This window comes from Dermacentor andersoni, chromosome 10, assembly GCF_023375885.2.
Source record: "Dermacentor andersoni chromosome 10, qqDerAnde1_hic_scaffold, whole genome shotgun sequence".
NCBI classification, from domain to species: domain Eukaryota; kingdom Metazoa; phylum Arthropoda; class Arachnida; order Ixodida; family Ixodidae; genus Dermacentor; species Dermacentor andersoni.
Window position 1 is genome coordinate 102,648,334 of NC_092823.1, and position 25,491 is coordinate 102,673,824.

At 46.4% G+C, this 25,491-nt stretch overlaps 1 protein-coding gene and 1 long non-coding RNA gene across 3 annotated transcripts in view; one reads left to right on the plus strand and one right to left on the minus strand.

The window, feature by feature from the left end:
• Nucleotides 1-10,093, minus strand: part of LOC129387926 (uncharacterized) — a 78,690-nt gene extending 68,597 nt beyond the window's left edge. Inside the window, exon 1 of the long non-coding RNA XR_008615078.1 lies at nt 9,979-10,093. This is a non-coding gene — a long non-coding RNA (uncharacterized lncRNA). The remainder of the gene's footprint in view (nt 1-9,978) is intronic.
• DAAM (disheveled-associated activator of morphogenesis-like protein) overlaps nt 1-25,491 on the plus strand; it is a 170,925-nt gene that overhangs the window by 32,549 nt on the left and 112,885 nt on the right. Inside the window, exon 1 of one of the 2 annotated variants that reach the window (XM_050191902.2) lies at nt 3,109-3,531. The exons of the other annotated variant lie outside the window; for it this stretch is intronic. Within the exon in view, the coding sequence (XP_050047859.1) occupies nt 3,490-3,531 (42 nt within the window). The 5' untranslated portion in view covers nt 3,109-3,489. Of the gene's footprint in view, nt 1-3,108; nt 3,532-25,491 lie in introns of those variants that run through there. 2 annotated transcript variants of the gene reach the window in all.

Here is a 25,491-nt window from a genome sequence, read left to right on the forward strand (position 1 = left end):
AGGAAATAAATAAAGATAGAAGCTTTATGTGTCACTTATTTCGCCAATGGTCGCCCTTCCTTTAACGCCAAGGAAACACGATTAGGGTATAAAATGCTCTGCAAGTGAAAAATAATTTAGGGTTTCTCATAACTGGCCGTTTAAGTTCAGCCGCACACGTTTTCATGCGGCTAGTCTTCCAAAAATTACCTGGTAACCTCGCACAAAGCAGGCGACTAGGTGGGAGAGCGTGGTTCAAACCGCATGGTTCTCCATGTTTTGAGGGGTGCAAGCTCTAGCATTCTCAATGATGCACCGATTTAGCGAGACTGCGCGCAGTGACACGTTTATCTGGCTATATTCGTTCACCTACTATGGCTGCTGCTGAGCAATAAAAACGAGCCATGCTGGGACTGTTGACGTTTGCCTTTGGAGGATAATCTGTTTCATTTGCGAGATGCCATCGAACCTGCCTCTTCCTGGTGTGCCAAGAGCCAAGTTTACTTTGATTTGGAGCGGATAAGGCAGTGCCTTAGTGTATGTTCTTCTTATATGCTGTCGTGGACGTTTAGATGAAGATACGCGGTATTTTTAGTTCCACGATGGCTACACTAGATTTACGGACGGGGTTCGAGTTGAGTTTACACCATGCAGTAAGCGTAAGATTTGCGGAATAGGATAAGCATTGGGCGTCAGTATGGGGTGTTAAGTTGCAGTTTAAAATTGAAACATTATATCTTTCTTGAGAAAAATAAAAATAAATATTTGGTCCTTCCTGTTGCTCATTGGACTGGAAAACTGGTTGATTTGTCTTTCAGTAAACAACATGATGATATAATAAGGTTTTCTTTCTGATCAGCTACATTTTGTCAGCTGAACCAGGGAAGCCAGATACGCGCAGATCTAAAGATACGCCTGCATTTATTGAGCAGAAAGCTTCCATGTATAACAAACCCCTTCGGTCACGGCGCACATGTTTGTGCAGGCGACTTACTTTTGTCATTTTTGTGCAGGTGTAGCAAGGCAATAAACCACGAGCATTGCTTAGGAAATTTAACATTCCGCTTAAATAAAGTACACTGATTTTATACAACCGCTCTGGTTTTGGCACTACCGTGTTTAATGAGATGTTTGACATGGTGTGTTTCGGTGTTATTAGTGAAATAATTGTTTTTCTTTCTAGTCTTGCGTGCACACAATAATTAACTTGTGCACGTAATTCGAGAGGGTGATTCAATAATTTTTTTGAAGAAACGTAGCATGACGGACTCTACAATAAATATATATTACATTACTCTCATTACTATGACTCACTATAAAATGCAGAAAGAGGCATTCTAACACCCTGACTGGCTTTCATACGGTCTCCAGGCCATTAGCATATTATATTATGCAAGTTGAACACATTTGTCGACAGCCGATTATAATTTCTGATTGAAGGGTCTAATTCTTCTCATTTCACAAAACAAAATGTAATAACCATATCCATTGTTTAACAGCTATAAAACAAGGTAATGATTAAAACTATGATAGTGAAGTGATTGAAAAAATTTACCGAAAACAAGTGTGTTTAACTTCTATTTTCCCCGTAGTACGGACGCTAACGAGAAAATAAATTAAGAGGTTATTAGAAAATGGCCAGTTTTGTGTTATGCTCATGCATCAATGAGACCAACGAGACAATCCGCAGATCAAAGACAGGAAATCTAATCAGTTTACAAATTTTCATAAATACCCAATATACCTTGCATAGCAGTCTCAGTTATATGTCCATAGAGATCAATCGCACCACCAAGGCTCATTTGTGTTGCTTGCTTTAATTTCAGTCTAGCAAGGAACTCACTCTCGTCATGAACTTTTCTAACTGCAGAAGCTTCACCGCAGCTTTTGTTCGTAGTTACGCGATGCGTTGCTGCCAGGGAGATCTCAAACATTTCGCGGTATATCAGACAGTTTGATAACTTTTATCTTCCATACCATGGCACTTCCGCTCAATTACTTGGCATATGCCTAATTTTACGTTGCAGGAAGAAGTGCTGAAGCTGTCCGCTATTTGACCTCTTGATTGTGTCGCGAGTCACCACGAAAATAATTTCTCAACTTATCTCCAAGTTCAAGATCATGGGGTTTAGTTTGCTCTAGCGAGGGAATAAAAAGAAATTCTGAGAGGCAAATCAACATGTTCGCGAGCACGCACTCTCCTACCCCTCTTTTTTTACCGGCAGACACACACGTGAAACGTTAAATAAAGAAAACACAAAAAGATGTTGGCCGAAACCACGTCGGCAGAGAGATAACTGCTGTTCTCGCCTTCCCCACAGCGCTGAATAAAAGCACAAAACGACACGCACTTCCACAAGTGTTGAGTTGCCCGTACTCGGACAGCTGCGCCTGCTTTGTTCAGCTGAGCAGCAGTGGACGCCTTTGAAGCGTAGCCGTGAGCGACCAAACAGCTGGACAGAAAACGAGCTTAGGGCAACCCCCCTGCCCCCCCCCCCCCCCTTCTTCAGCCCCCGCTCCTTTAGCGCTGATGAGTCCAAAATCGTACTAGACCCAGAGAACCACGTGTCTGGCGTGCGCCACTCTATAGCATACCGGAAACTGAGGGTTACATCCTCCCCGCGGAAAAACCGACGACTAATCTCCCTCTCCAAGGAGGGGGGAGATTGGCCTCAGCCCCCGGAACCGTCCACAGATGTGCGCCACTTCCCTCATCTCTACAAAGCAAACACGAGAAGTAGAAAGAAAAGAGATAAAGCAGGGTCAAACAAATCAATGAAATGTAAAGCGCCACGCATAGTCCCCTTCTTCGTCCAACCATCCCGCCCCCACAAGCGCGCACACAGCCGCGCGCGCGCGCGCGCGTTCCCAACTCCGCCGCTGTACCCGTGTCTCTTTATCCTGCGCGCCAGCCAAAGTAGCGCGCCAAAAAGGATCATGCTGAAAGCGTCAAAACACACCCTTCTCTACGCGGTGCTCTCCCTCCGGCGTCCGCACGCGCACCGCTTTTACTCCCCCCGGTGCTCCCCTTCTTTCTACGTCACGCTACGTGCCAGAGCGATAGCAGCGCCGCCACCGCCGCCGAAGCGCGGCGACGCTCGGAGCAGACGACGAAATCCCGCGCGGCTTCAGTGCTCGGCGATGACTCGTGCACTCCAGCGGTAGCGGAGTGCAGCAGCTGTGCCGGGTGCCGTCTGCTACGCGACGACGCTTTCCCAAACCGTCGTAGCGCGTGCGTCGTCTGCTCTCTATCGTGTGCCAGAGTGTTTCTTTTTGGCCAGCGACGTCTGGAGGGACGCGCTTTCTTGTGTTTATACGTGGTTCGCATCCATCTGCTTTGCTGGATAACCGAGTGTGTGTGGCTTCTAGTTGGGCGCCGATGGGATGGGAACAGGGGTGTCGTTGAGTGTTCGCCGCCGAGTGACTCTGGTGTGAGCTGTTTGTTCTCTTCGGCCCGAAGAAGTGAGGGGTGAATCTCTAAAGAGCGAAACGGAGAAAAAAATAGCCGCTATGGATAACGCATCATCTAACGGAAAGACCTCCACGATGAAGGTGAGTAATGTTCGAAAGAGCTACCACAGACATATGAGAAGACGTTTTTTTTTCTTCTATTACTCGTATTTTTTAATAAATAGTCCAAGAGAAAAGATTATGAAAGTATGAAGAATATCATAGATTGCGTTTTGCCTGGTCGTATAATGATGTTGATATTCTCACTAAACGAGACATCGACAACTATTAGAGACATTCTTATTACGTACGTCATAGCAGCAAGCCGTAAATATTAGACTTATGAAACGGAAAGGCTGTTGGTATTCAACTTATTTTCAAAAACTGCGACCCGCCGTGGTTGCTCAGTGGCTATGGTGTTAGGCTGCTGAGCACGAGGTCGCGGGATCGAATCCCGGCCACGGCGGCCGCATTTCGATGGGGGCGAAATGCGAAAACACCTGTGTACTTAGATTTAGGTGCACGTTAAAGAATCCCAGGTGGTCAAAATTTCCGGAGTCCTCCACTACGGCGTGCCTCATAATCAGAAAGTGGTTTTGGCGCGTAAAAACCCATAATTTAGATTTTTACAAAAACTGCGGAGCCTTTCGAGTAAAACTGATCACTCACTATTGAAAAGAGCATCCGGAATTCCTGGAATGCTGCGCAATATTTTTTCTTTTTCATTTTTTAAATTCGCTACAACAACATTAAAGACCTTCAAATGCAGATACTGCGTTAACGTGAAATTTAGTTTCATTCTTACGCTACTGGAATTAGTGCGAGAACTGATACCGATCAATTGTCAGCTGTGCGCCATTGCCGACATGGCTTCGCGTTTTCTGAACGCAGGAATGACGCTGAATGTCAGCTTTGCGTTGAGCTTGTTGAATAGCGTATCACAACGATGCTTTCCATACGGAAGTTGAAAGCAATGCGGCTTCGCTTCGAGTTGGTTGAACCGTGCATTTCAATTGGGAATTTCATCATGCTAGACTGTCAAGGAAAAAAAATTCTCTCTACAAGGAGCGGTCGTGAACTTCTTTTCTGCAAGACGCTGTGACGCGCTCGCCACAGCTGTAGCCAGAATCTTTATTTTCATATTTATCGTTTTCATCTTGAGCATCTAAAACATGCAGTACCTTTGTAAGATAAAGGTCAACGAAGAAAGTTCTTCCAGATCGCGCTAGCGCTGTTTGTATCGACTTCCAGTAGATGTTTCTTCAATAACATAAGGTTAATGAACTAAACTATATAAATTGCATGGAGCTATAATTTTTGTCCTTCTATGATCAACTGTTTAACCATGTTGCAGGTTTAATCAACTCGATGAAGACGACATGAGTGATAACGCTATATAAACCATGAATATGAGTGTATTGTGAAAATTAGACAAAAACGCTGAAGCTCTAGAAGTATTTTCTAAGCATAGTGTTTCATTTTTATCGCTGTGGAAAGATGTCTGAAAGGAACCTTAATATCACGTTTTACTGGTTTTTAGTCTTTTTTTTTCTTTGCCAAGCTAACATAAAAGATTCGAGCGAGGTTCTTGAACGGGCTTTGCTGTCGCATCATCGAAAGCCAATATCGATTGTATAACATTTCTCAAAAATGCTGAAAATTAAGGGACTCATTTTTACCAGAATGCTGTACTGCACCACCGATGCTGTAATTTTGTCTGTGACTCACTCGTTAAGGCCAAGCTTTATCGACGCTGATAATGTTTTATTAGGAATATTAGTGACAGTGATAAAATTTTGACACTGTGGCTTAGGTCATGTTACTTCATGAGACAAGGTATAGGCAAAATAAATTTTCGATATAAGATATTTCCGCGCTAGTGAGATTAACGATAACCTATTCCAGACATTTTGCGTGCATTGCGCGAATATCGCCTTGTTTATCTGGTAAAAATTGATAGGGGGTAAAAATAAGTATGCGCGTAATTTCTACGGAGTACAGAGCTCGAACAACAATTTATTTATTAATCTCGTTAATAATATATACACATGGCCGCGTCCTTACTGTAAACATGTGTAGTAGCAATGAGTGCAAAAATAAGATTTGCTTGCTCACAGAGTGTTGCTCCACAAATGCCTTTCTGAACACTGCGTTAATGATTTAAAAATGAACCCTGCCCTTTCTTAGCGGAACGTGGTTCTATCGTTTGTGCAACACAGCTTGCTTGCGCGAAGGTTGAAGCTGAGGCACGTCAGAGGGATAATGAATCGATTCTTCCGGCGGGGTGTTACTCCCGGTAGTGCACATAAGAAGCCGTGAGGTGCGTAATCACAAGATTTTTATTCAACTAACGTTCACCGCTTACTACGTCGCCAATAAGTAGGCCACGTGATTCACCTGCGGTATCAAAGCCAATCAATTCTTAATGCTGGTCCGCTTAGAGAACTAGCTTTTAGATACTCGGCCTTGAAGGTACATTGTCTATAAACCACATTGACGCTGCATGCATTGTTTTCTCGGAATCATTCCTGATGCACTTTGAGATAACACTTGGCAGATTTGCAAATGCATTTCGCAGCTTGATTGCTAAATTCGTGGTGCCTGCTAAAGCGGGCGATGAGCGTGCGTTAAAAACTGTAGGGCTTTATTTACGCGAGTGCGACTTTAAAATTGAACCTGGCTCATTTGCAAATGCTTGTTAGATACCGTATCTAATTTGGTTAATTAGCATCGGTCACGCATTCTCCCGCATCCAGTAACGACGCTCTGCCAGAAAAAAAGAAATAAACACGTTTTCCCTCAGCTGCAGAGTCCTAAGCAGCTTTCGTCGTCTTAGCTGATGCGATTTGCATATTACACATATACGTGTATAAACTCTGGAAGTGCGCGCTTATGGCTGGTGACATATTGTCCGCGCAGATGGCTTTGACAAAGCCTCGGACGCCAGAAACAACGCCAAACGTTTTGCGTAACTAAACGCCAGTCGTCCGGCCGAAATATCTTCTTTCACTATCACGTGATTTATTTGCTTGCGCGGGCGTATATGATTAACAGATGTTATCACGTGCGCAGATATTTCTCGAAAAGACGTCGCATTTTAGGGGGCAAAAAAAGAAGATAGTAGCCCTCTGAATGCCCTCCAAGTGTTTCATTCTTTTGTTTTCTGCAGTATAGGCTTGATAAACTGACTACATTTTACTTTAACGTTTCAATCGATTCACATTCTGAAACTTGACCGAAGAGTTGTCTCACCGCATGACAGACGCCTCACACCAGATCAGACGGCCCTGAATCAAGGAGCAAGTGCACAAGGTGCACTGTGCGTGTGATTTAATTGCTTTGCACTTATTCACCGTTGTCTTCATTCTCACTGAATACCTATATAATTCGTCTAGCTATGCCCTACATATATTACAGATAAATACCAGCACACTAACTAAACACAATGAAAATTAAATTATAGGGTTTTATGCGCCAGAACACCATGTTCTGATTATGAGGCGCGCCGTAGTGGGAAACTCTGGATTAATTTCGACTGCCTGGGGTTCTTTCACGTGCAGCCGACACGGTCGTTTCTCTTTCGTTTCGCTCCCCACCCCAACGCCCTACACTAAATGCGGCCGCCATAGCCAGGATTGGACTGATCCTGCGACTTCGTGCTTGGCAGTGCTAAGCAACCATGGCTGGGCTGGCTAAACACATGATAAACATTTTTTTTGTACGACTATACCGCGTAGCACCAGCTCCCGTTTTCTAGACGCCAGTAGAGGATGAGGAGGAATATACTTTGTTTTAGGACAGCAGATTTGAGACCTAGGCCTTTCTACCTTGATGATGGCCTCGAGCCCTTGGGCTAGTAGGGTAGCAGAGGAAGTCGTCTTTTCTTGTGCCGAGATTGCGATGCTTGCGAGGCGGTAATTTAATGCCATCTACTTGTTGCAAGTAGAGGCAAGGTACAAAGAGAGAAAGATAAATTAGAAATGTAACAACTCAAAAAAAGAGAACAGAGAAGAAGAAGACAGGAAGCCCGAGAAACTAATTTGAAGCTTCTTTCGCAAACAAGGAAGCGTGTTCCAGCAGCACTCGGGGTCTGCGAGACGGAATGCCGGCAAACGACTGCGGAGTACGTGTGCGAGATATAAACGGAGACGATTGCAGCGCGGTCTGGTGATAGGCGACGGAGGTATATTACGCAGCTAACACACGGGTATACGTCTGTCGCAATGCACAGTTATACAGCCGTAGCTTCTTCTGTGAACGCAGCACATGCGACTCGAGGAGGTTGTGGGTTCGGAGTCCCGCTTGCGACGCTTCCTCTCTCGGGGTGTAGGCGTGCAGTCGAACGCGTTAAGTGTCCTCTAATGAGAGACAGTTAATGCGTTGCACTTGATCCCTCTTTCACCTCTTTAAGAATCTCCTTTTATAACGAAGTGCCTAGGGGCATCCGAAATTATTCGTTATATAGGTAACTTCGTTGTAAAGGTTGCGCGCCGCGCTGCTCACAATAGAAACGGCACAGAATTAGTTCTTCGTTATACAAGTCATTGGCTTGCATAAGGCGTTCGTTGTAGCGAAACTCGACTGTTTTTAGGTTAGATGGCGTCCAACTGGAGAGGTTGGGACCAGTGCGCATCGGGCGCTAACCTATTTAATTTATTGGGAGAATTCTGAGCGAGAATGTCGTCTGCGGCATGGTTTGTTAGAGACCAGAAGATACCTGTTACTGTGAAGTGACAAACAGTGGTAAAACAAGGCTCGAAACGTTGGTTCTGGCTACATTCCATGTCGTGCCACGGTTTCTCAGTTCAAGCTTCCACCTTCGCATGTTTTCGGAATTCAGTAGATTGGATCTATTGGGCTATTTATTAGATTACCTATCAGGACGTCATGTTCACGTTCATTCAGCGCTCGTGCCCTGTGAGCCGTCCTGTATTATAGCGTCACCGCGACAGCGAGTAAACGTCACGGCTCTCGCTTCAACGTATGCGCGCCCTTGTCACGAACCTTTCACCGCTCTTAGTCACGTTAGCCGAGCATTTCTTTGTTTGCCCACTACTTCGTACTGTCGGAATGTCGGAAGCTGTGATGTATGCGCTGCGAGCCATGCTAAAATAAGCTCTAGTGGGCTAAGCTCTCCCGGAAGGTAGAGCACTGACGTGACGTTTGCGAGCTGTCAGATGAAATTCACACATTTCGAGTTGTCTGAGAACGCACAGCCGGCTGTCGTGTCTCGACGCACCAATTGACAGCTTTAACCCTGATGACGTCACGTGCAGGAACCTGTTGGCGTCATGACATGGGAATGAGAGACCGGAATAGGCCGAAGAGGAGCACATGATATCTTTCTTTAATTCGTGGCTGCCACGCTCGGATAAATATGATCATCGCAGTGTTCTGTATACGGTGCGTGTCCTTTTAAAAAAATTGTTTGAAATGTAAATGTAAGATCAGGCTTAGGGCCTTTTAAAGGAGTATTGACCTTTTATTATCAACTTGTCCTTTTTTCGCATTAGATAATGCTCAAAACCCTCTAGAGACCGGGAAAATGTACTGACAAAAGCCACAGTGCCCTATTTAATGTACGAGTACTTGTGTCTACGAACCGCGTTCGATAGCGGTACCTAGGGCCAGAAGGCGGACGCTTCGTGACGTCATAGTACGCCTAGTCGCTTCAGCTTCTGCAATTGTTGCGGCTGCCCGACGTCAGTAGAGCTAGGAGAATTGCCCACCCGACCCTTGTTCATCTTCTTAATGAGTAAGGCCATCACACATGGCATTATTGATGGGCGATGTCACCAAATATTGCTCTGTGCCATGGCGTCCATTTAACACTTTATTGCGGATGACGCCAGGTATGGCATTTCCTGATCAGCTTTAGCATCAAATTAAAACATCTTATAAACGCTTTCAAATGGTAGCACTTGTTAGCACTTGTTAAGTGCTATTCCTTTTCGTCCGAGGCATCTATGGTAGAGCTTAAAGAACGTCGAAAATATGGCACTGTTTTAATTGCATTCAGTAGATGTACCAAAATGAAGACGGAAAGAGCGGGAAGTAGGAAAGTATAATAATATGGCTGGTTTATTATTCTATTCTATTATGATGATTCGGTTTGAGAGGAGTAAATGCGAGACCTCGGGAAAGAACAACGCTGTGACTAAATAAAGTAAGGTCAACTAAGCTAAGCTAAACTGTAGGAGAGGCCTGACGAGAAGGCAAGAACAAAGGGACAGAAAGGAACGCACGCACAACAATTGCAGTATATGGCTTGCGTCCATCTTTCAAGCCGGTATATTCACATTACACTGATCGCTACGAAAACACGAAAAACCTTGCGAAACTTAACAAAAAACAACAGTCGACCTGAGGCACAATCAAACAAATCTAGACCAAAACGAGCGCGCGTTCGGAGCTTTCTCGACAGCCCCCATCATTCAATAAGCTGCAGCAGGTAGCACGCAGCTGACAGCGCGTATGCTATGCGTCACAGTCTCTCACGCTTGTTCCAGGAACCGCCGGTTCCAACACTCGGCGAGAGTTTTTATGTACCTGTCTCAGTACAGAAGCCAAAGTCCGCTTCGCAGCACAGCTCAGGTGTCTGTCACGACTACATCGCACGCGGTCGCCGCATCGTGTGACGCCTTTATACGCTCGCTCTCGCGTATCACGCCTTCGGTCAGGTGTCTCGCGCGTTGTGTTGCTCCAGTTAACGGAGAGGGAAGGGAAGTGGGGGGGGGGGGAGTTAGCATCACGTGGCTATAGCAATTGCCGAGTATCTGTATGCGACGCGACCGCCTGTTTTCGGGGAAACGCGGGCAAACTTCGAGGAAACGCGGACGAATAACGTGCCAGCCACGTTCGTTTCGCAAAAGCTAACCTAAAGCACGCTTCGCGGTGGCAGCTGGCTCGAACATTTAAATCTTTCGTCCGGTGCGATTCATCTGCGAGAGAAAAAAAGGCGCCTGCACGCGAGCCGGTAACGAATAGCTGGGCGAGTGGAACGAAACTTTCCGAACGAGATGCTGATTGTGTTTGTTTCGGAAAGCGGAAACATGTTTCGCGGTTGCTCCCTGGTTCCGGTGCCTCGTCATCTCTGATCACCTGTGAGGGAATTACGCGAAGCGTTATGAACGTGGACAAGGTCCAGGAAATGTAGCCTCAGGTGGCTTCGTTCCTGGTTTAGTTGGATCTATCTATCTATCTATCTATCTATCTATCTATCTATCTATCTATCTATCTATCTATCTATCTATCTATCTATCTATCTATCTATCTATCTATCTATCTATCTATCTATCTATCTATCTATCTATCTATCTATCTATCTATCTATCTATCTATCTATCTATCTGTCTGTCTGTCTGTCTGTCTGTCTGTCTGTCTGTCTGTCTGTCTGTCTGTCTGTCTATCTATCTATCTATCTATCTATCTATCTATCTATCTATCTATCTATCTATCTATCTATCTATCTATCTATCTATCTATCTATCTATCTATCTATCTATCTATCTACACTTTGAGAACCGTGCCTCAATAGAAGGAAAAGCAAACACGTGATAGAGGCTTTATTTATATCTTTATTTATTTATTTATTGACTACTGTCAACCGCTGGTTGCGGGTTATCGCAGGGAGGGCAAAATAAAGATAAAGATAAGCACAGTTAAAGAAACACTTACCTATACAAAACAGTCAATGGATAAGAAAAATTCAGCATCAAATTCATGGTAATACATACACATATTACCATTCACGCTAATACATATACAGAGCATGTTCAAAAGCGCAGACATCATCTGAAGCAACAACAGACTTGGGGAAGTGACTCAACGATTCAATTGCATATTGAAGAAAAAGATGAGAATCCAAATCGCATAGTAGCCAGAAGAAAGCTAGCGTCATTTCGGCAAGCCCAGGTTATCTAAGCATTCCAGAGCTCTTCCGAATAATTCAGAACTAGCGACCATCAACGGCCGCACCTTGAAGGGTCCTTTTCACTGACCCGAAGGTAGGTCGCCACAGCTGCTCGGCAGCTAGCATCACAAAGCATCGTAATGTCTCACCGTAATCGCAGTCTCGTCGAAGGCGAAACCACGAGATAGCGTTGAGTATTCACAACGCGGAAGATAAAACAGCGAGAATTGCCTACACCACTAGACGCGCGCGATTACACTTTCCCCCTTTTTCCTTATCTGATTTCCTATTACCTTCCAATCGCTTTGGGCAAACCATCGCCTACGGGTCCGCAGCGCCTGCACCTACCCCACGCATAATACATACTCTCGCATAATACGCGAACTTTGCTGACCGACACTGGTGACCCGCGCCCCGGAGACTCGTAAGCCGCTGTCCCGCCAGGTCTTTCCGACTGCCTTCCAGGTGCCCCCGACACTCGCACACATACCAGCAGCCCCGTTCGTCAATCTATACGCGAGGCTGGATCACGCACGAGGGCAGGGCCATTACGCAAGGCAAACGAGTTCGTCCGGGAGTCAGTCAGCGCGGTAACCGGAGGAACGAACCAACCGGGGAAAAGATGGTGCGCGCGCGACTTCAATTCACCGGTGGTTACAAGATGCAGAGAGCGAACAAGAGCGTAAAGAAAGAAAGAAGGAAAGAATGAAAGAAAGACGGAAGAAGTAATCAGAAAAGCAACAACGAAAATGCGTTGACTCAAATATTTGCGGGTCAGCCCTTTCTCCGACAGAGCGACGTCTGGCGCTGAGGACAAAAGTGCTTGCGCTCGGTTTTTTCTTCTTTTTTTTTTTTTGCCGCGACGTGGCCTCTCGCCTTCAGGGTCAGAGGTGTCGGGAGAGAAAGGAGAGGGAGCAAGGCAAAAGGGCGAGGGTGTAAGAATGGAGGATTCATCTCGGAGGCTCGCTGGATGCCAACATTCCGGACGAAAAGCAGCGAGAGAGAGATGGATATATACGGAGAGAGTGAACTTTTATAGAGTGAGGAGGCAGGTAGAGTGGTACCTGGCCTTTCCAGGTCAGCTAGGCGCCCTTACTTGTCGAGGCGCGCAGAACAGGAGACACTGCGGGAGGAACGTAATAAAAGGTGGACGCGGAGGAAAAGACCGACGTGAGGAAGAAATGAAGCGGAATATGAAGGGAAGAGAAAAGCTTGGAAGGACGGCGACATTCTTGCGAAGCTCGAGTCGCTCTCGAAAAAAAGTAGAACGGTGGAGGAAGGTAGCAAGGAAGCAGAAGAAGAAGAAGAAGAAATGTAAGAAAGCATAAGGCTTCCCCCACCCCTTCGCGTTAACCCCTGTTTAGAGATTCTTTAGAAATTCTTTAAAGTGGGACTGATAGTCATAGAGAGGACAAGATATAGTACGTCAAATTTTAAATCTATCATAAGTGTACTCCACCACGAAGGCCATGTGGTTCCTCCCTTTTTTAAATATGAATCCCTCTCAGTCAATCTTTCTGCCTTCTTCAGACTAAAATTATTGCTTCTAGCAGCAAGCCATTCACCAGGGCCGCAAATATGGGACAACAGATCGTATTGAAAAGTGTCTTGCAGTGTGGTTCAAAACTTGGCATGCCAGTTGAAGGACGCTTTCGTAGGGTTTGGTGTCCCGCTTCCTGACTTAGCCCATAGCGCCAGTCAGTCGAGATATGTGTTTCGCAAGCAGTTGGGTGTTTGATAACCGCCCCTCCCTCCCTCCCTCCTCAAATAAGGACAGAAAAGTCGAATAAGCCCTGAGCCCTCCTTGTTTTGTATTGAAGGGGAAGTCCACCCCTCCTATTTCTCAACAGGGAGTGAAAGCTCTTTATTGAATTAGCCGGTGTTCTTTCGTCTACAGGCTACTTCGCAGGGAACGGGACGTGGAGAAGAAAGTGCCCTGAAGGAGCGTTGGCAGAAGAATAGAAAAATAAAAACAGAGCTGTGCACGTCTTGAAATCTAACCGGCAGCAGAGTAAGCGTCCTGAACGCAGGTAACTTCGGAAAAACTGGTGACAACCTGTGGTTGAATTCACACCCGCCGCTATGGCTTTAAGTGGCGCTGGCTAACACTCCCGCTTTGCCAGCTCTACCACACGTCCACAAACAGTTTGGCAACGGTAAAAAGAAAACCTAGCACCGCGCTCTAGGTTCTTCCCAGAACGCAATACCAGCTGTTGCCCAACTGCACATCCTACACCCAGGAACGTGGATAGAGAGGGTCCGCTGCAACCCAACTCGTAGAGCATCGCATCCAGTTGAGCATCGCATCCAGTATAGCATCGCATCCAGTTAATGCGGAAGGTGTGGCATCGGTTCCCGCCGGCGGGAAATTTCTTTAAGCTCACACTTCCCTTTTTCTTTATTAATCCTGCATCTTATTAAAAAAAAATGCGCGGTGTTTTTTTGTCGGCACTTTCCTTGGCTTCATTATCTGTCGGCTCCCAGCGAGACGTCTTTCGAGACGCGTCGAGCTTGCTACAGGTTTTTTCTTTTTCGACCTGGCATTTCTTCATTACAGCGGGCGTTTCTGTACGAAAGGGATGCGGCAACTCTCACGTTCCATCACTCCTTGGCACGCAATAGGAAGATAGCGAGAGTGGTATAGGGCGGCCTATACCCACAGGCGGAACTTAGGCGAACGCTCCCCAAAATAACCTCGCTGACGCGCCATCCCGCGCGATTCACCAGCAAGTCGGCATATATATATATATATATATATATATATATATATATATATATATATATATATATATATATATACACGGATACACACAAGACGCGCAAACCGAGCTAAACTGTCACGCCCGTAGTTTCGTTATTTCCCGCGTTTCTCAGCGGCAAGAAGTTGGGGCGCAGCGACACGATTAAAGAACTATATAGCCTAACAGGCAGGCGCACTAACAGTTAGGCGTATACACGATCGCGTCGGTGACGCGGAAAATTCGCTTCCCTCGCGTATTCCTGGGTTTTCCCATCGGTGTTAGCATGAGCACGAGTGTATATTGTGCGCATGCGCACGTACACGGTTACCTTACATGCACGCGGATGTTGGGAAAGGTGGCGGTCTGGAATCAAGATGTGGGTTTGAGAAAGCGCCTCTTGTTCCGAGTCGTCACGACAATTTGTTGCCTATAGCTGGAGGGTTCTTGAACAGGCCTCACGAGTGCGCGCCCATTGACCAGCGGGAACAAAATCTACTTCACGCAGTGTCACGAAAAAAAAAAGCAACAACAAATCTATGAATTGAGGACATCGCGTCTTTTATAGCACGACAAACTCAAGCGAAAAATAATAATAAATTAAGAAGAAAGACCCAGTAGGACGCCGGAAAAATAGCCGTTCCGGCTTTCGTACGAAGCCGCAACATCTAATATTTATTGACGCCTTCGTGGTAAGCGTAGTTTTCCTTCTTTTGGCATTATCAGTGCCGTGAGTACCCAAATCGTTGGATATTTGAATAGTGTCAATTTCTTACGCTGCGTGTTCGCGAAATGTTATGAAAACTTTATTTACGGATATACTCTTCTGCGTCTTCTTACTTTATGTGATGTATTGCATTATATTCTGTACAGGGCAAGTGGGGGAGACGGCCTAAGATCCTGAGATCTTATTATTGTGCGTGTGAGAACGCACTTGTAACAAAGAGAAATTTGTTACGTGCACGTTTTGAAGGTTTCCCACGCGTTCTTATGCTACTTCGGCGTTCTGAGCTCATTCATTCATTCATTCATTTATTCATTCATTCATTCATTCATTCATTCACAGTATCTGGCAATCGAAAGTACTTTGCACACCAAGAAAACTTGTAAATATATGGCACTGCGTTCTCGCGTACACGGTCACTCCAGCTTTCTATGGGCAAAGGTGTTTACGATGACTTTGTTTCTTCAGTCAAAATTTCCTTATACCGCGGAACATCCGCGCTTGCACCTAGGCATCCACACTGACGGGAAAATCCGGTGTGCCCTATATAATAACAAAGCAATAATTAGATTCCAATTCATATTCTTATGCGTTAAACACTCGCTCGAAGGCCAAACGCTGTGTTCGCATCTTTTTCTATACATCTACCGCGCAGTACAAGCCCCAAGCTTCGGCATTCGGTTCCCAGACATCACGCCCGCATATCATTGGGAGCAATATGCAAAACAGCCTCCCCCCCCCCCTCCGTTACACTAGTCAGCAAGCAAGCAGGCAACGCCTGGTTGTATACCCAATCCAGAACTGCGCGCCGACCGAGATCGAGTCTACGTCCTGGGCAAATGCCTCATACATCTCGGAGCTCATTTCGGATGTTAAACACCTTCATTTCCATTGTTATAAAAAGACCTTCCTTGTATGTCTCTCTCCAAAGTACCGTGGTCTGCGCTGAGGATAACCCTTTCCTCCCCCCTTTATGCACCCACCCTTTCCCCGGCCAGGGTTTATGCATGACTCCGGTCCATCGGTGCCAAACCCTTTCATTTCCTCTGCAAGGGCGTTCTGGCTGCCTTTGTTTCTATATGCTACGCCGGCGGCTCGCAAGAAACATCAGCTCCCGGGTTGCCCGCTCGCAGAACAATGGCGCGGTTTCCTTCTCGACTAAAGAAACGGTCGTTGTGTTGTTGTTGCTGTAGCGGCGGCGGCAGGTCTGTCCCGGTCTCTTGTGTTGTGCGAGGAGAACGCGCACGCGTTATGCGTGCCGCGGGTCGGGGGACAATTTGGAGCTTGCCAAATTACACAGCGAAACCTCCCCTCGGCTATATACCCCGAAGCAGGTCTCGAGGTGCGCGGAAGGAATACCGCGTTTTACTGGTGTAAAAGCCCTACTCGCTTTTTGGTGTTTCCGCGGAATCTTGGCAGGGCGCAACTCGTACGCGATTCGGGCACAAGATTTACGCTGCCTGCTCGAACCGTGGACGACGGCGCGAACGACGGGCGTAATAATGCAAACACCTGCTAGGCGCTGGACACACGTTCATTCGAGATACGGAAACAAAGACTACGTTCCGCTTAATTCCTTATCGCTCCCGACATCTCGATGTCGCAGCTGTCGTCACCGGAGCGTACTGCCCGATTGGCACACGCGCAAATGTGGTCGTCCTCTGTGCCGTCCGTAGAATTGTGTATTCCAGCCACTTTACAACATTCAGCGACGAAACCCATACCGAACGCCATGCGCTCAACACCTAATCATCGGTGAAACATTTATTTTTAAAGGAAAGTGATCCAAGCGATTGTAGGGTTCGGATAATACGCGAGCACGTACGGTATACAGGTGAACCATCCGCGGTATATGGCTTGCACGTTCTTGAGGAGGAAGGGAAGGGGAAGAGGTGTTCGGCTGGGTTTGTCTTGAAATGCACACCCCAGTTCTGTCGGCAGGTTGTAACAACGCTGGCTTCAGCTTCGATGACCCTGGTGTCCGTGTCTAGGTCGGTGGTGGCGGGGAAGTGGTCGTGTCAGCGCAGGACAGCGCTGGACACCGCCGCCTGCAGCGTTTTTCACTCTTTTCTCTCCGGTTTGAGGGTGGTCGTTCGGAACCGTTTGGCTGCGCCAAAGCGCGCGCTGGTGCTTTGATGGAAAAACGCAAAGTTTCCAAACCTTTTCTCTCTCTCTCTCTCTTTCGGTCCTACTGTTTCGCATCTAAGTTGGAATGTGAATGGACACGTGAGACAGTGAGTCGCAAAATGCCGGAGTGCGCCAGAATGGAGCGGTACTGCCAAGGTCGCGAGCGTTATGTAATGGTGTGCTGGTCGTTCACAGCTGATAATGTTCTTCGCATGTTTCTCAACGCAGTTTCTTTTTTGTTGTTGTTCTGGGGCGAATAAAAAAAAATTGGAGTAGGTCAGCACGGAATGGCGCGAAAGTTTTTGTCCCCATCGTGTTGCGTCGAAATGGTGATCGCTATCTTACGGTTATGAGGAAGCTTGCATTGAGCTTGAAAGGCTACTGTGGCTTCGAAGAAATGGAATGGACAACGCTACAGTACAGTCAACGTCGTCCGTGTAACGTTTCATACGCGACACGTGAAACTTTGAACACGGGCCTATGCTATACATGTGTAAAACGGTAGATAAATTTCCCAAGCTATTGTAGGAGACAGCTTTTATGAAGAGCGCACACTTTGAGAAAGAGAAACAGAACCGATTGCTTAATTCCAGGAGCAACACGAGTGCTATGAGACACGTTGAAGTGAACGACTCCAAATAAATTTTGACAACCTGTGTTTGTTTCCCGTCTACTCAAACCTAAGTGCATGAGCGTTCTTCCACGCATATTTGCCGTGCCTCTATCGGAGCGTAGCAGCTACTTCCGGTTGCTGAACCAGTTTCAGGAATGGAACATATGCATGCGTCCGACAGTATATCAGGTGGCTACTTTCGGAAAGTCTTCGCGTATTTCCGCGGAATTCTACTGTTTAGCCTCTTTGGCATGCAATCTTGTTTAGGGCGTCTAAATTATTTTTATCTACAAGCGCGATTCTTTCGCGTTCTCTGTGTTTCAGAGTGATACTGGTTAATTTTTTTTTTTGCATGGGTGTTGGTTTCAGAATGCATACGTCGGTCGCCGTCCTGGCTTGCAAGACTCCATACTTTGCCCTAAGAAAGCCTCACCTATGTATCATAATATCTGCTTAGAATTCAAGTTAAAAACTACGCGCGCATGAGACGTGGAGAAAATGAAGGCACAGAAACGACAGAGGCATTCTTTTTGTTTTCGTTCCATGAGTGGCGCAGTTCTTACTCGAAGCTGGTGCGTTTCGCCTGATCCGGCACAATGCTTTGTGGCAGCACACCGCTTGTGTTCAGACTATACGCAGTTGTGCACGGTTTGAATTCGAAGCACGCATGGGCGGTGTCTGAAGTTCGCGGGACGCAAATATTGCGAGAAAGTCAAAATGTCACACGCGTGGTAGATTCGAAATCCAGGCTTCCCTGCCAAGGGACAGAAAATATGAAGCTTTTTTTTTTCTCAAGCACCCCGTCCGTTCAAGCTTCGACCGGGTCTCTAGCACGAAAGCACCGATAACCAACGTTAAAGCAAATGCTGAAGTACGTCGAAGCGTTTGTTATCGCTATATTTAACCATCATGGCCGAAGGGTATAGCTTTCTCTCTAGCATCGGAAGGTCTTTGCGTGAAGGCCTCGATGGAGGCGGCGATATGGGATGCGTGCATGAAGTGGATGGCAAACAAAGAGCCGAGAGTTGTTTGCGGCGCAAAAAACCCTTTTTGCGGCGATATTTCCGCGTGCGCTAGCAACAGCCGTCTACTTCCGTGCAGCTGGCAGCTCCGTGTGAAGGTCGAACGGCCGACGCTGCAAACACTTGTACAAACCACTGCAGTGGCATCGACGATACTGCGCAGCGTCTATCAATATTTTGATAGAGCAAGATTTTGCACCGAGATGCTTTGACATATCTAGTGCTTGTGCTTACGCGTACTTGTTAACCGCGTATTTGTGAGTTATCTGAAATGTGATATGCTAATTGTGTTCGCCTTTCTGTTGCGTTGAACCAGTTGTTGCCGTAAAAAAATGTAACTGGTATTTGAATTCATGCGAAATACACAGGGTGCCCCAGCTAACGTTAGCCAAGCTCTTAAAAACAGAGTGCAGAATATACAAGCACGCAACCAATGGCATTCTGTCAACAGTAACGCAACAGACCAGGATGATTGTTTTGCATAATTGAAGTATCGATAATTAGATTAATTAACGTATATTTGATTACTGAATTGAGGGCGAGAATTTCGATAGCAAAAGTGATGAGTGCGTTTCAAAGCAGTCGGTTTTGTTGTTTTCAGTGTGCCGTGTCTCGCGTAATTATTTTTTTTCGCGTTATAAAGTAAACTCACGATGTGAAAACAGTCGCATGATTACGCGTCCGCGCGCTCCGACACTAGCTGCCCCAAGCGTTGCTCGGCATAAGTAACTGTGCTCGTTGCCTTTGTTTTTCTCCTCAATGCGGCTGAACACTGTGTTGGCTTCGCGCTTCACGCGAAAAGTGGAGCGCGCTATTCGTGGTGACCGACGCCAATACCGATCGATGCCTCGCCCCTTTTTCGTGGCCGCCGAGCCAGGCATTGCATAAATGACGTCACCTCATTATATACGAATAGCTTACGACTGATCAATAAACCGATAACGAGTGACGCCAAAGAATTCGTCCTATTTCACAATGTTAGAGGAAGGCCTCCCTTAAGTCGTCTGCTATCTCTATTACTTTCACAGTTATCGACATCGCTTAGCATATGATCATGATATAGAGATTGGTAGCCGATTAACACCCGATACTATTGATATAAACATGACGGCGATACGACTGAACGTTCGCTTGCATCTCCTACTTTCCGTCTGTATATTTGTTGCTTTTCATACCAAGTAATAATAATAATTATTTGCACAGCCACCCCGTTCCAGCTCGGAAGAATGTGCTTCGTAAATACAGTGCACGCAGGCCTTCTCCACTCCGCGGCTTCATTTTCCACATCGGGTGCTACAACTATGCGGGAGAGAAAATGACACGGGAATGCAATCTAGAGAGCGCGTATAAGCAGCAACGACATTACCCCTTTCGCAGTAAACGAAGAAAGAAAGAAAACGAAGAACCTCAAAGACTCGCCTTCCTGAGGAAGCTCCCCCCCCCCCCCCCTCTTCATCACTGACGGTTGTGGAGGACGGCGTGGGAGATTAAGTGCGCGAATAGCGTAGTGGCGGCAGTAACGAAAAAAAAGATATGAAAAAGAAACTAAAAAACAACGAGACCAACGTTTTGCTTCTACGTAGCAGCGCGGAGGGGACGGTTTCCTTTCCCCGAGAAGCCTCTCATCGCGGATGGCTTCTCAGGACTTAGGCCGGCGAGGAGACACATAAAACGGGAATAGCGTAGTAGCTCTTATAACGAAAGAGAAAGAAGAGGGAGAAGAAGAAGAGAGCGATGACGAAGGAAGAAAAGAGGAGGCGACTTTGTTTTCACGTAGTCCTCTCATCCCCGAAAGCTGCCCATACGGTGGCCAGAGACGGCAGAGGAGGTAGAACGCGAATAGCGAAATGACTGCAATAACGAAAATTAAAGAGACGGAGAGTGAAAGGTAAGGATGGCGAGGGAATCGCCTTCGTTTCTTTTTGTTTTTGCGCCAGCCTGCAGGGACACTCGCTCTCTTTAGGAAGCCTCCCATTGCCGTCGGCTGGTGAGTCTGTGGCAAGAGATAGGAGAAAATGTAGAGCGTGAATAACATTGTAAGGGCAAGAAACGAAAAAGAAAGAAAGAAGGAAGGAAAGAAATAAAGAGAGAAGCTAGAAGTAGCCGGGATAATGGAAAGAAGGTGATGGCGTTACTTTCCACTGTTGTCGGCAGACACTCGTTTGCTTCGCGAAGGCCTCGCATCACCAGGACGCTGCATATACAGGCGGGGGGAAAAGGTGTTGATTGTTGAGAGAGCGAGGATAGATGGACGTACGTAGATAAGATTGATGACGGCAAACACAGCAGGAACAACAACGATGACGATGACGACGACGATGATGATGAGTACAACAACAAATACAAAAGAGAGCAACTAAGGAAGGAGCAGCGATAGCTGGCCCCGTGGCGACTATGACAATGACCTTTGCACTGCACTTTGTTTTGATCTCATCCACGCTGTGACAATCTTTTAGCTTAATTTGGCTTCTAATAACAATAAAAACGCGGGAAAATTCGTGTCCTCCTTGGCCAGTTCCCTGTAGTGGGTAAGAGCCATTGGTGGGGGGGGGGAGAATATGACCACATCGACGATATGATAGAATGATAGCCTATTTTAATTTGCACCAACTACTGCTTATATCATTATCATTGTTATCGACATCATTAGGTATAGTTTTGGATTGTAGCATTCTTTTGCCGGATTTCCATGCTGAAAACTGATTTTTAAAGTGAACCGAAAAATTAAAAATGACCTTGAGTGACCTTGCTGAGAGCTTCCTATATAATGCTTCGCATAAATCTAAAGAGAATTCCGCACATTTACGTGCCAGAAGCACAATCTTGTTAATGCGGCACGCCGGAGTATGGAACTGCGGATTAATTTTTGTCCCCCTGAGGTTCATTACCGCGTACCTAAACATATGTTCACGAGCACTTTTGCATTTCACCCCCATTGAAACCTGGCCGCCACAGCCGCGATCGACCCCGCGACCTCGCGAGCTCGAAAGCCAACTTCATAGCCACTAAGCTACTACATGATCAGACAACCTTGAGTCATAGAACATGAAATCCCCGTCAGCGGTCATTAATCCTATGAAAATGAAGAGGGACCCTTACCAGCTATTGCTTTTAAAACCGTATGTGCCCTTAACGACTATTGCTGTAAAAAGAACTGAAGAAGCATCTTCAAACGCTATCGCTGTTTCAGAAAAATATAAGGAATAATAGGGCGACGGCGTTGGTTTCTTTAGTTTTCCAGAAGTACTATTACTATATTAAAGCTATTTTTATTTCGTCTCGTTTGTTCAAGATTGACTAATCTATTGTACACTATATTATTTGGTTTATGATCGCTTTCCTTCATATCATCTGTTACACAAAAAAATATCATAATACCAATCAGGTTGGCGGCCTATCCCCCTGCGGTGGGTTCGGGCAATTGTTGAATGCATCATCATCATCATCATCATCATATCCAGCAGTCGTTCCCGTAATAAGCTCAGCGGGCACAGTCGCTGTCGCCGAGCCGAGTGCGTCCCACATTCCTCAAGCGTTATAAGGAAGAGGCACGGTGGGAGAGGACGTTGCTCACGCCTCTCCGTCTGTCGCCTTCGTTTGTCTCTCTCTCTTCTTTTTCCTGACCTTGTTGGCTTTAGCATCCCCTCTCCACTCATCGACAGCGCAGCAGCAGCAACGGCGGCGAGCCGGCAGAGAGCGGCTCCCTGTTTGGACGTGGTCACGACACACACACACGCGCTGCTGGCGGCGCAGCCCCGAAAAGCGGGCTCACTAAAACAGCAACGGCTGCAGCCGTCTCATTTGCGTATAGCGCATTAGCGAGCTGCGTTCGAAAGTGCGTGGCGGCAGCTGCGGCAGCTCTTGACATTGAACCCACGCTCTAAATACCCGCCCGAGAAGGACAAACGATCGACGCGGCTGGGAAGGACGGTTGCCGTTGTTTACCGGCACGTTCGCGAGCGAAGCGTTGCCGCGGCGATGCATTTGCTTTGTGTATGAATTCGCGCGCCTGAGTTAAAATTCCGGCACGAATCATTTTGGCATTGCTTTGGACGTGAATCCGATTAGCATTGAAGCAATGTAGCGACGCACCCTACTGCCACCGCTATAGCGCGTCATGCATAAGGTGCGTGCTGCATACGGGCTCCTCTCTGGTACTTTCCTGGGTATGAAGAGCGGGCTATACCCGGTGGCACATATCCAGTGACATTAGTAAAAAAAAATTCACTGAAGAGCGACGGATTCCCGGTGATCCTAGTCAGCGTTTGTGTTGTTGTTGTTGTGCTCACGCAATATGGCCCATACCCACTGTGGGGGATTGGCCAAGACTCGGGTAGGAAAATTGGGGGCCCATCCACTCTATGAAGGTGGAATCCACTCTGAAGGTGCTCCCAATTTACCCCCCCCCCGCCCCCACCAATCCGTAGTGTGAGCGTGGTTTGCAGCAAAGCCAAATGAGGGCACGAAACAAATACAATTGACCGAGATGCCATACAAAGGAGTGCATGAAACAAAACACGTTTGTCTGTAATTTGCGATTCAGCATACTTAGGTTAGTAGCTTAATGAAACTTGGAAAGACTAGAGTTATATCGTAGCAGACAAACATGGGGATGTCCGTTTCCATGCCGTAGCAGGCCATGTATTGACACCAGACGGGAATTCCATAACTTTTACGACGACACCTATTTAGTAAACGCAAATGAAACCAGGTGTATTAATAGAGTTCTCTTAGCGGTCTATTGCTTATATTTCTAGGGATAGTTTTGATAAAACAAGATTAAAAATAGGTACGCACACGCCTCTGTTATTAAATGCGCAAGCATTTCTATGCCTACCCAAAGAGAAATTTGTCCCTCACGTAAGACACTGAATGGCTCATACTCCCTTAATCAATTGCTCACACCCGCATAAGCAAGCAAAAAAATTACCTAAGAGTCTACTGATCTTAAAAATGGTACCTATTCATAACTAATTTACTGAAAATGCATATCCAAGTGATGAGACGTATGAGCTTTTGTATAGAATGAAGCGATTTTGCATCAATTTCGGGAACTGAGTTTTTGCAGACGCTGATTTGTCGACGGATGCGAAAAATCCACGGAACCGTTGCCATAAACAGCTTTGCTGTAATAAGGTCTATGAATGTATAAGTTCACTTGCAAATTTGCGAACACTGGTAAACCTACTCTGGTAGACGCAAGACAATGAATGACGTAGTCTGAATTGAAAGTCGGCGTCAAAGAGGTTCGTTGACGAGTGACACGCAGCCAGTTGCACATGCGCAGTGAAACAAGTAGGCGGGAAAGAAGAACGGTTTGTTCTTGACGTAGATAGATACCGGAAAGTGCGTGAAATATTGTGACATTGGTAATTCCGTTGAGAATTCTTGTTTCCCAGTTTAAGTGTGGTGAGGATAAAATCTTGGTTGCTTTCGGATATGTGATAGTTGAGGTTTTTTGTTTATTACAGCAATAGTTTTGCAAACCTACTTAATTCGGTTTCTGCGGCAACAATAAGTTCGTTCAACCTGATTCCTGGCTTTACTGTATAATGAACGACTTTTCTTCTATAGCTTTCGCGACGAAGACGCGAACCACGCTGATGATTATGTCTACAAGTGAAGAAAATAAAATGGTTATCTAACGCTAGATGATGACGACCAATGAGAAAGGTAGAATCCGCATATTGCGCTCGCAGTGCTGATGTATATGTTAAAAAAAAAAGAAAAAAAAAGTATGCTGGTTTCAAATTGACGACCTCCTTTTTTTGTCTGTTGGTGTTGCTATATATTCTACTATGGCAAGGAGAGGACCACACCGATCGTTTTTTGGCATCAAAGCGCACTGTCCACGTGATCATATGCTTCTTTTGTAATCAACAACTAGTAAAACCCAGTTTCTGTTCTTACGCACGAAAGGTCATTAACAATTTAGCGTGCTAATCGTCAACTTTTGTCTGCGGTAAAAAAAAAAACTGTACCACGCAAGATATGACGATTCGCTTTGTTCATACCCGTCGTTTACTAATAGCATTGTGCGATTACAGATACCGCTAATTTGCGGCGAACGTGCCACACGCCCTACACACCCAAGTTGCGCGAACTTTTTCTGCCTCCACTGGTGGCACGCGCTATGCCTTTTGCGTGATCTCGTTTTTGTCTTTCTTAGGCCAGTGCCGACTCACTATGCTTGGAATCATTCTCGCAACTAAACCGAGTTCAACGCCGCGCAAGAAGAGAGAGAAGAAAAAGAAAACAAATCACGCGCCAGCAGCGCGATTCGCTCGTGAAAGCGAAGCTGCGCGATTAATGCGGGGCGGAGTCACGTGACTCCAAAGTCGAGGTCTTCTTTCTCGGGCCAAGCTCTCAGAGTCAAGGGCGCGCTCGGCGAGGTAGAAAATGCAAATACTAAACAGTCGTATTTATAAAGCACCACCGTGCCTTGACTTACATTGGGAACAGCACGTCTCTTGCCTTTGTACAGCGCCATTTGTATACAGCAGCAGCAGTGTATATGTTGAAATTAGTGTAGGTGGCGTGTGCATCGCAAGTGTAGCAAACCGTGTCCCTCCCCCACCTTGAAGCTCGAGATAACCGGCTGGAGATAAGCGGGTTGCAAGTGCCCCGTACGCCCACGTCATGCAGACGTGCTGCGCATGGAGGATGGGTGCTTTCTTGGCGCATCAAACACGGAGCCGCTTGGCAGCAGGGAGGCCGAGCGTGTGCCGTATACGCGGACGACAATTTGTCCCGTCATGTTGTACGCGTGGCGTATGGCGGCAGCGCCGGGCCTGCAGCGTAGTGAAACGCGCGCAGTTCTTCAGAAGCCTTGAAGCGGCGAGGTCGAGAGAGGGAAGGAGAGTGAAGGTATCATTGCCTTCTCGTTGGGCTCGTTACCACCCACTGGTGCCCTAAGTGAAAAAAAA